The sequence below is a fragment of the Argiope bruennichi genome, chromosome X1 (genome assembly GCF_947563725.1).
Source record: "Argiope bruennichi chromosome X1, qqArgBrue1.1, whole genome shotgun sequence".
Taxonomy (NCBI): domain Eukaryota; kingdom Metazoa; phylum Arthropoda; class Arachnida; order Araneae; family Araneidae; genus Argiope; species Argiope bruennichi.
This window is the reverse complement of record NC_079162.1, coordinates 15,571,459-15,583,629: the sequence shown is the minus strand read 5'-3', so window position 1 is coordinate 15,583,629 and position 12,171 is coordinate 15,571,459. Positions and strand designations below refer to the sequence as shown.

General features: G+C 30.9%; 1 protein-coding gene across 2 annotated transcripts in view; it reads left to right on the top strand.

Moving 5' to 3' along the window:
* Window positions 1-10,819, top strand: part of LOC129958503 (Krueppel-like factor 12) — a 296,793-nt gene extending 285,974 nt beyond the window's left edge. For both annotated transcript variants that reach the window (XM_056071027.1, XM_056071026.1), the window contains exons 6-7: window positions 3,572-3,749; window positions 6,673-10,819. In XM_056071027.1, coding sequence (XP_055927002.1) covers window positions 3,572-3,744 — 173 coding nt within the window. In that variant the 3' untranslated portion in view covers window positions 3,745-3,749; window positions 6,673-10,819. The remainder of the gene's footprint in view (window positions 1-3,571; window positions 3,750-6,672) is intronic.
* The last annotated feature ends 1,352 nt before the right edge of the window (window positions 10,820-12,171 follow it).

The window sequence follows — 12,171 nt, the reverse complement described above, 5'->3', positions numbered from 1 at the left end:
AAAGAAATCTAATTTTTTGATATGACAATGAAAGAAGTAATTACTTTTTAAGTGTAGTTATATTAAAGCCCCATTTTAAAGCCACGCTAGGGCTATTTTGGGGCTGATCTCGTAATTTTGAATCGCTGTCAGGTGAAAAGGGCAACACCTGAGTTTGGTGACGGTGGTGTCAACTTCCACACCACAACAGCGGGTGGAAGTTTGGCCCTGACGGATTCAGCTAGCACCAGACCCGCTTTCATGACGGTTCTTTGGTGGAATCGGGTATCGAACCTGAGACTTTCCGATACCTTACCACCAGGCCACCATGGCCTGGTAGAAGTAATTACAATAAATGATAACAAAAGAAATCAGAATAAATATTGACGAGATATTGAAAGACGTTAAGATAATAAATGTCACTTTTTATTTTGAAGAACATTTGTGTCTGGATTTTTTTCATTTGTACATAATTTCCTTTCTGTCAATTGCAACAATCAGAGTTAGAAATCACGAAATACGATTAACAGGAAAATCATTCTTAATGCGTTTTGGAATAGAAACTCTCATAATTAATTGGTAAAGTAAGAAATTGCGCGCACTTAGAAAATTTTGTTTGCCGGCCATCTATCTATTCCTGTATATTAATTGACAGCGACGGAATGGATCTAAAAATATTGATCCATTCACATCCACATTGCTCTCATTCAGACTGTATAAAGGACAAGTAAATTTTTTTTTAGATTAATTAGTTGAAACAAAAAGGTACTAATAAAATATTTAAATATGAAATGAAAATCTAACTTTATAAATAAAAGGGACATTCATAAATAGTCATTTGTATATTATAGAAACCCATTGATATTCTTCAAACTTTACGCACAAATACTACAAGAAGATAAGTACAAGGAAGATTTTAGTGAAGATTTGGTGACAATTAATAAAATGGCTCATTTTTAGTAATCAAAAAGTACGTTTCCACACGTAGAAAAGATTAATATCTTTTGAGCAGTTATTCGAGTTGAATGAATAACAAAATTTTCATTCGTCATATTTGTCTTTACAGTGTCCATTTGCGGTGTTTAATTATATTTTGTGTCATTTTTTAATAATAAAGGGGAAAATTAGCTTTTGGCAGATTTAAAAAAGGTTTGGTATTGTATGCCATTTTTCTAAAACGCTATGAGATTTAAAAATTGCATGGTGAAAATAATATTAATATTTTAATTGAGAATAATGCATACGATAAAAGTATTTTGTATACCAAAAATATAATTTTAATAAAAATATTATATAGGAATTTTAAAAATATTGTGTGTTGGAATTTTATCAAGTGCTATAATTAAATGCATTTTTACTTTCTTGCATAAGACATTTCTATCACGTACCCAACCAGCAATAATAGATATGTTGTTATAAATGTAGGCTTTTTTACGTTATTACGTAAAACTTTGCTCGCAAATAATAAAAGAATTCGAGAGGCTTAAGTAATTTTTAATTTACAAAAAATCCAGCCCCCTATGCTAGTTTTAAGGAAAAAATATTATGGCCCCCACTTATTTCACTCTGTAAAGAACATATACGTATTTCTCATCTAACCAACAAAAAAGTTACATTAAGACTTATTTACAACAAACATTTATTTGTGCTGCTTTCCTTCATTTGTTGGTTTAGAAAAAAGAAAAGGATGAGAATCTCTTTTTATGAGGAGTGGATTACCTTTGACGGCAGTGTCATAGATTCGATGATGGTAGAGGAATGCAATGTATATCAAGTAGATTCTAAGACCCCTCTAAGATTTCCAGGCACAAGGCAGCAGTCTTTAACGTCAATGCGAAAAAACTCCTCTCTTCTGGTCATGAAAGTGAGTAAAGGAACTCAAAAATTGTCATCTGAATTTTGAGAATGATGACAAATATAGATAAACCACATATCGAATTGAAGCCTCATTCTCTCCCCTCCCTTTTCTTTCCGTTTCAGTAACACCAAAACCAAAATTGAAACCAGCTAAAAATAGCATTTTTACAGATCTCCTCATAAATTAACTTTTTGCTAAAAATGGCCAATCATTTACGGTGTAAAGTCATTGAATAATTTCTGTGTTATTACGGTTGCAGTTATTTTTTTCATTAAGAAATGACTCATTGATTTATAGCTTATTCCGTCTTTTTATATGTCATTAATTTTTGTGTATTCAAAACAATATTGTGCTTTTATAAGTACTACAATCCTATAAAAAATGTTTATGTGTGTGACATTTCCCCAGATGTCAGACTGACAAGAGAACAATTTCAGAATTCAATTCAATTTATTTTTCCACGGAAGAGCACGATTTATACACGGGGATAACTGGTGGTGAAGACGACTCCGTTTACACCAGGACACAAAATGAAGAGTGATGGATTTTTATCCCTACTATTGCATTATGAAAATTGCATTGTCATTAACTTTTCAGAGCGGGTGTTTGAAATACTTAAATAAAAAAGAAACGGGTTTTGGATCAGCCAATAACAGAACATTTTAGAATAAAGTAGAATAAGAAATTATTTAGGATTTAAATTAGATAAAGAGATAGCATGACATATTATATATTGAATACTATTTCTGGTAAATGAGCCAGTGATAAGTTTTTTCAAATGATTCAATGATGATTAAAAACAAGTTCGAAATTTTATGTGCTTTAAAAGAATTCTTCGCTCCAGAAATTAGACTAAGAAGCATGAGAAGGTAAAAACTCGTGCTACTCAGGAATTAAAGTGAAACTTGAATTCAAATAGCTATAAAATAATTTTAAGAAAAACACGGATGAATTGAACACACACTTATATATATTCAAAACTCCCATAGCTAGTTAAACATTGTTATCTGCAGGTTTTTTAAAACAGTTTGTTTTGTTTTTATTTTATGAAAGCAATCATTTTCAATAAAAATGAATGGGGTTCCCATTTCTCTTACTATATATAAAATTTTCATTTATCACAGGTCGACAAAATTCTTTTATCTCGTTATTTAACATTATTATTTATGATCAATATTTCTCTATAAGTCATAGTATATAGGCTATCCAAAAACAATCACTTTTGCGTTATTTCCCTTATGCAATATTCCAAGTGTATAATTGAACTAGTAATTAATAACCCTCTCTATGTTTAACTGATGAGCGTAACTATACACTACAATACATTCGATACTTAGTTCTGAAATACCGGCAACACTAACAGCAATTTTGGAGTACAGTGGCGTAGCGAGCTTGGGTCTCCTGGGGAAATATATAATCTTTTCTGCTCCTGTTGTCATCACTGACTTGGCAAACGTAAGCGAGGTGGCTTATGGGTAGGATGTTATTTTCGATCCATTTATCATATTTGGTTTTTAAAAATAGCATAAACGCACTAATTTTTTGTCACTACGGTTAGCACCTGGGACATATCAATTTCTCTGTTTTTCCCTCTTGTTACACCACGATTTGGGCAATCTATGTATATATTATTGCAAACTAAAAATTGTTGACAACGACTTAGAACATGCTAAAATAGCGATCAAAGGTGTGTACTTTATTAGCTGAGAAACTTAATTATTTTTGGTATTTCAGGAGAGAAACCTTATACGTGTACATGGGAAGGCTGCACCTGGAAGTTTGCCCGATCCGATGAGCTGACCCGACACTACAGAAAACACACAGGCCAAAAGCCATTCAAATGTCAATTGTGTCAGCGGTCGTTTTCCAGATCAGATCATTTGTCTCTGCACATGAAAAGACATTAGCCCAGGTAAGATCATTTAGTGATAGTCCTGCTCTGTATTAATGAAAAGCCAAATGGATTGGTCGGGAGTGACTTGTATTTCTTAATAAACACTTTTAGTGCTTCAATATATTTTTTTAAACTTAATAAAATAAAAACTTGCTTCTTTTGAAAATTGAAGATATCTCCTCTTTTTTCAATCATTCAATTCACTTCACTTTATTATGTCATTAAAATGGGCCACTTTGTTTTGATAAAAATATACCATTTTTATTAAGAACGAGCATTAAGCCTAGTAGGGAGTCTTAAACGATGAAAGTTTCAAGATCTCCTTCTTCGACTAACAAAACCATATTTTTTTTATTGATATTAGTTTTAAACACTGAAGAACCAGAAAAAATGTTCATATCATGTAGTGCCCTCACAAGCGCGCAGAAGTATCTTAAAATGTCATGGTATGGACTCGACTAATATCTGAAGGCATAATGGAGAAAATTCACAACATGAATTCCCAAGACAGTCTACAAATCTATAATAGTGCGATGAAGTGGAGATCTACATTACACGTCGTAAGGCATTCACTATATGTTTAATAATGTTCACGTCTGGAATTTGAATGGAAGTGTCTAAAGACAAAAGAGTATTCCTTGAGATACAGTCCCGACACCTGAGGTGTCCTGCTGGAATTGTAGAAATCCGTCGGAATGCCCAATGAACATCATTGAGTGTAGGTGAATGGAAAAGATATTTACGTACTTTTCACTTGTCAGATTTATCTCTTGACAAGTCAGGGTTTCCATATCACGCCAACTGCATATGTCCAATATCATCCCATAGGCTCCACAAGATTGAAAAGTCCCTTATTGTTCCTCTCCCGTATAAAGTTTACAGATTCATAAAGTTGTCTCCATACCCATAAATATCGATCCACCCGATACAATTGGAAATGAGATTCGACAAACAAGGCAACGCATTTCGAGTCATCAACAATCCAATATGGGTTTGCCAGTCCCAGATAAAGCGTAAAGCTTTGTACTGTGTAATCAAAATGTTACATGAGTGGACTTTCGGCTCCAAAAGGTGATACATCTCATTTCGATAATGGTCCTTTTAATAGATCATACTCAGATACTAATGGATGTCCCGGCATTGAAATCCGTGGCAATTTGAGGAAATTTATCTGCTTTATTCGTATAAAGTCCCATTCTTTCAAGGTCTTTTTCTGGCCGAGAAGTGTCGGAGATTTGATGCTTTACCGGATATTAGATATTAACGGTACACTCTTGAAATTACCGTACTCGAAAATTCAGATTTCATCACTACCTCGAAGATATTTCCCCACCTCTAGTGTGTCTATTTAAACACATCGTTCAAAATAACTTAAATATTGATAAGCTGCCATTGTAGTAGCTAGAACCGACTTAACAGCTACGACTATTGTAATATAAAGGCGCTGCCGACAACATATGTTACCTGAATCGTTGCATAGCTACTTTATTTGTAGATGCATACCTGTACCAGCTTTTCCGGCTCTTCAGTGTATCTATATAAGCAGTTTTTTAGTAATAAATATTATTGAAATAATTTACTATCAGGGAGAGTCACCCTCAGGATTATTGGATTTAGTGACTCATGTACAAAAAATTTAAATTTAAAAATAATTTTTATAAAAATTATTGAATTTTTTTAATCTAAAGCTTGTCAGAGTCGTTGATTTCGGAATCAGTAAGTCAACTACGAAAAGATAGGACTCCGCTGGGCTGGAAGCGAATTGGATCCTAAGAATGGTGCTCCTAAATTTAAACTGTTACTGATTTTTAATTTCAATAAACACGTACAAATCTAACGAACGCACAAAATTAGATGGCCTTGAAAATATCAAAGAAAAAATCTCGAGGTATTGCTCTCTACACCAAGTGGCAGATTCCAAAAGCATTTGCCTACTTTCCCTGTCTGATAATATAGCTTGGTAATTTAGTTAGTTTAATTAGTATTTTTCTGCAAAACATAATTTTTTTTTTCGCGAAAACTTTCACGATTGCTTCTTTTAAATACAATATCTGTTAAGAAGAATGATTAAAAAAATGATCTCGACTTAAAATATTTCATTCAACTTTCCGGGCTATTCAACTATTTCAAATTTTCTTTCTTTTAATTTATCACTAATTAATGTCTCATTTTATTATTTAAATTTTTAATTTTGCGATTTCGACAAGCATTTGCGAGTAAAATTGGATTCTGAAATTCTTTCCGTTAGAGAACGGATGGAAAGAAATTTTTTCCAAAAAATATATGAATTAAAAAAGAGAATATTAATCAAAGATTAATAAAAAACGAGCATAGTTATAATTTAATAATTGAAATTATTAATAAATAAAGCATAGTATTAATTTAAAAAATTCTCGATATGATAGTTATTCCATTTAGATGTTAGATCAATGTCGGATGGTTAACACAGCACCACCGAATTTAAACTAATCTAGTTGATGACGGAGCTTCCATCTATAGGATATACTGGATACTTTAGAACTTGGCGAGCCGTTATCTTGTAATTTCTGAAAAAGGTTAAACATGTACATGTGGTTTTTATGACCAAAATGTCAAAGATTTCAATTCATAATGTTTATATAGCATTAGATTTTTCTTCCCTTTTGGCGATAATATCAGCAATAGCTATTTTCTAATCAAAGTTAATGCTTATTAAACTGATTTCAAAGAAATTTCAGATTGACACCCACGAAATCGAATAATCAGAAAATCATTAACTATATATTTTATATATACTTCACCCATATTATATGATATTAGCAATTTACTATGCAACAACAGCTAGAATTAATGAGGTGACATTTTATCTTTTATTTTCTGGATTAATTTTTTCATTTCGTTTTATTTGATGAAAATTATATACTGTAATGATAATCTACATTCCTCATTTCTTTTATTTCAGTGGCATAGGAATTCACAAGAATCTACAGATTAAAAGAATGCGAGAATGGATTTACGAGATCAGCCACTGTTGCCTTGCAGAGAGATTTCCAGCTACAAATGAAATTTTGGTCTTGTGCATTGATGTTATTGAAAAATACCGACTTAAGTTATAAAGCTTTCGATTCTGGGACTGCACAATGGTATATTTATACTTCATCGGAGAGTTTTCCGATCTTCTGACATTTTAAAGTGTATATATGATTAGAGAGACTAGTATATTTTGAAAATAAACTGCCACCATTTTTTACATTCCAATTTTGGATCTACTGGGTGCTTTCGCAGTTTCAGGCGAGGAGACTTGTTGTCGATGCATCATGAACCCTGTGATGATATATTAAATGGATTTTACTATTCAAAACCATAAGGCCAGCATCTGTTACTGCATTCTTAGACATAAGCGAAAACCTTCTGTTGGCGAACTCTTCTAATTTATGGTTCCATCACCTTATTTGAGATCCTAAAAATTCAACAAAAAATTAAACTCTTCATATATTTTATAATGAACTGAAACTTTGAAACGTTTCAACTTCTTTACGCAATCGTTAAAAATCTCGTTTCATTCAATAAGTGTACTTCGTATCAGTATTGTAAATATATATTTTAAGCTTTGGCATTTTAATGTAAACCTAAGATGTTAATCGTTATTTATAAGTTCATCGCCTTCTAAATTGCATTCTTCAGTAAACTGAGGTACAAATATTTGTTAATGGTATCATTTTAAGACATTTCTAAGCATAAATAAATATTTAATCTTTCATTTTATGAATAAATTTACTGGGCAGTCCATTGGAATCATTTTATTAAATCTTAAAAGAAATTGATATTTTTACTTTAACTTATATAAAGAAATGTAGCTATCACAAGTTTTCTTGCTTCATCCAGAGGCCAGCGAAATCAAATTGTGTCCTTGAGACGCCAGAAAAAAGGTAATAGATGAAATAAAAAAGATGCTAAAGCATATGGCGACCTTATAGCAATGGATATGCTGTCTTTCAAAGTTTGATAGGAAATTTTGCTATGTTTTTAAACCCGAAACAGCAGTGGAAGTAAAAAAATAAATTAACCGAAACTAGAAGTTATGCCCAAACTTATTTTTGGAAGCCATCCTATTTGTTTATTTCAAGATCATTTTGAATCTTTTATTTAGTTCTCAAATTTGAGAAAAGAATTTAGTAGATTGCAAATGTAGGCGATAGCTCTTTTTTAACATTATATAGGTTTTTTTTTTTTTTTTTTTTAATTCTGATATATCGTGAAAACATTTTTTTCTCGTTATAAGAAATAAATTTAAAAATGAATCATTTCGAAAGCTGGGAAATATCTCGTCTATGTGCCAAACAATATAGTCGGCACCGGATGCCAACACTGGTATTTGTATAATTTATAGTATCGGAGATAAATGAGAACGTTCTATTTTTTTCAAAGCTGGCGTTGAATGATCTGCATGTACAGGAATTTATGTACTTTTGAAGTATTATTGAAAGAATATCCATGTAAAGATATCTATGTATAAAATTGAAGAGAAATATTTTTTATATACGTTCTATTTTAAAAAATATTCACTTGTACTATTTGGAGAAATCTGGTCAGTCTTGCAGACTGTGTTATTTTTTTTTTATTTTTACATGCAATACAGCCTACCGTTCTGCAGAATAGATGCAACCAGTTGAACGGTAATATATTTTTGAGAGAATATTCAATTTAATCATTTTACAGCCGTCTTCTATAGTAAATTTCTCAGGTACTTCAGCTTAATGTGAGAAGAAAAACGTTACTGATCAGTGCAGCATCGCTTATCTGTTCAGAAAGATTCCCTCTAAATATGTGCTTTGCAGATATCTCTCATCTGGTTCAAACGTTATTAGATAATGGATGCTGTACCCCAAAATGATTCATGTGAACCATTTGATCCACTTTTTATATTGATGAAAGCATTTCTTTCATGTCTATTTAAAATCTATCACTTCAGTCTTATTTTTTTCTACTCTTTTCATATGGGCATTATTTTTACTCTCATTTGAAGTTCCTTTTATGGCTAAGTATTTTCTAAGATGAACAAAAAATTATTTTCGAAATGAAGGGAAATTGATTATATATTTCATAAAAGATAAAATGCTGATTTCATTTCTCAAACTATCAAAGAAAGATCTTGTTTATAATGGCTTCTCATGCCTTTTACAAAAATCACAATTATTTTAAGCGGCAACTGATCTAAATTAAAAAAAAACAAAACATTCTTACAAATATTAATTTATAAAGATGTGTCTGCTCCGAAAGTGAGTTTTTTTTAAATAACCAACATAAAAGAGACAATCCAAAAGAAAATTGCCTTATTTATTATTTTTAAACACTTTTAGACTAACAAATGATAGTTGTGTCATTAGATATCATTTTTTAAAAAATTTATCTTAATAAAAACTGTTATCCCACAGAACAATTTTCTGTTTACTTCACAACCTTCAATGTTTTATATTGCAAGGCATTTGAAATGTCTACACCCTGAAAAACTCGCCAATTTTTTTTTTTTAATCCAGTATTAAATATCTATTTAATATCACCGTGTAGAAATACATGAAAAATCAGTTCTCCTTAATGGGCATTGTATCGTATTGCTAAGACTTAGTTTTAGCAATAAGGCACTTTTTTATATTTTATATACATTATGGAAAATTTTAGAATTGAAAGCATAACTTTCTTTTAAATTTTAAAAATGGAGGCATAAAGAAGAATTTTATATTTTGGAAATTAATTTTTAAGTAAAACATAGGTCATATGAATAAAGCGAGTCGATGGATGGTACTTAATTTTTTTTATTTCTTTCATTTAAAATAAAATTAATTCTGGGGCATTATTTCGTAGTTCATAAATTTCAATTTTTCTCTCATCGAAACTTTCATCTAATTTAAATTTTATATTTTAAGATAAGATGCATGTTAATAACTGTGATTTTATATAAAAATAATTTAGAGATAAGAATTGTTTTTTTATTTCTAATCATTCGAATGATTTTACTACTTTTCTATTCAGATTATTTCTTGCGAACCTAAATTTAAGATTCAGGATTTCAAACTCGGGGCACAACTCATTCTTCAAGAATTCTAACTCATTCTTCATTCAAGAATCTTATGACGAAAGTCGCGTGAAAATCGTGGATTTTAGAAATTCATTTGTTTCTATTCTTTTTGATACATTCCGATTTCTTTTTGTAAACTATTAGGATCTATTTTATGGATAGGAAATTTAAATTCTTTGCTTTATTAAAATAAAATATTCACCAGGAAAATCGACCCTCGTTAGAAAGAAAATTGATTTCCTTCTGTTTATTTCCTCTATTACTTATCATATAATGACTGTTTTTTAATTTCATTCAATATCTTTACAGTTTTTCTTCTTTCAACTGTCATTTCCTTATTACTGAACGAATTTCAAAGATGTCTTCAAAAAAATACGATCATTGGTTGTTGCTTCGTTCTTTGTCAATGGTTCAGAAAAAGACATTTACTAATTATGTATAGTATTTAGTGATCAAAATGATGTTTCAAATAATATTAAAATATTTACCCCTACTGTGATTAACACATTGATAAGAATCTTTTTGAGGCTATTTCATTTTTTCATGGAATATGGTATAAAGAGTAAACACTTCCGTTCCCTTGATATTCGTCCAAGCGAACATTAAAAACGTTCGAAATATTTGCTGTTTCAATTTCTTTTGAGATATTGTCATGGCGTTGTTTACAGTAGCATTCACTTCATGAGCTTAAGAAAAAATCTCTTAAACTGCATTTTATTCGGAAATTTTGTTGAATGTCCAACTTTTATTGTGATGTTTCACGCATGAATCAAATCTAAGCAGACAACATTTTTTAAGATCAATATTCTGACGAATTTTGAGGAACTTTTGCCTAGTTTTTCTCATTGATAAAGTATCTATTTATATTGCTGTATTCTTCGTTCATTCCTTTTTACCTAACTGTTTGTTCAAGTTTTGTAAAGCCTGTTTCCCCAAAACAAGTTGATTATTATGAGAGTAATTTATACATTTATGATATATTTTGTTATGAAAGAAATTATGTGCATTACAAATAAAAGCATTTTTGACTTCGTATTTTTTCATTTTTTTTTCCTCCATTAACACTTGCTAAAGATTTCTGAAACTCAAGTAAATTGCCCATCAAATACTAAAAATTATATTTTACAAATACAATTTAACATATTAAACGCCACGCTGATATTGCCTTCCTTTCCGTTTGGACAGGGGTCTTCACCGTATTTTGATTTATGTTACAAGATGTTTACCGTGTTTTAATGAAAACCATAAAAATATTTTAGTAAGGAAAATTTAGGCGCATTCATTAATTTATTAATAGAACGTCATTTTTTTATTGTTTCGTATTGCATTTTATGCTGCCAGTTACAGGCGATTATCGCTGTCTGTACAGAAAATTTAACGTCAGTCATCAGTGACTGACGCGGCTCGTACAAAAAAAGTACAGCGTCAGTCACCGATGACCGACGTTTCTCTTAACGTGTTAAATATAAGATAACTACATCTACAATTTGTCAGAGTTGAATCAATGAGGTGGGCAAGGGATTATAAATGTCCAAGGAGACCATCTTGATGGGTGCCGCGAAGACAATATTTTCGAACTTAGATAACACTTTTACAACTAAAAATCATTGTGGAATACCGGATGGAGAGGATAGAATAATAAATAGTATGCCCTAAAGTTACTCTCGCTTCGTCACTGGGAAAATGTTTAGACTCTGCATTTGATGATGCGGGTGTTGACGACAGAAGAAATGTAATCAAAAACAGTCGCGCCATCTAGCTGTCATTTTATTAAGATTACACAGAAATTACAAAAAGCAAAATATTATTATAAAAATAGAATGTTTTGAAATTTTCCTTTTTCTTCAGCTAAATCCAATAAGAATTATTTTCATCTCACCACTGATGGTTCGAAACCAGTTTATTTCCCCTCTCCGCAATGTGTAGAAACAAAGGAGGGGGGACAAACCAAATAAGGGTGATCTCTGATTTAATGTCTTAAAAGGTTGATCCCGGAATTTTGAAAATGCAGAAAGTATTAATCAATGATATCAATTATAAGCTACAGAGGATTGCTATTTTAAGAAATTAAAATTTTAATACAGTTTCCGGATGCAAATTGTTTGAGAAATTCTGCTCATGAGTGAAAAAGATGTTGCATAAATGTTACAACAATTCATCATTGCCTTAAAAAAAGTTCTTTGTTATGAAAAGACAAAACATACTTATTTAACCTTCTTATCGATACTTCTGAAAAAGGAAATTTTCTTGTCAATCCTATTTCAGATGTCACATAGAGAAACAATGGGTTATTGAAAAAAATATTAATGTTTCTATCTTCTAGTACTAAAGTATGTAAACTTAACAGAAATAATACTTCTAAAAACGGCTTCGAGAGCAACATCA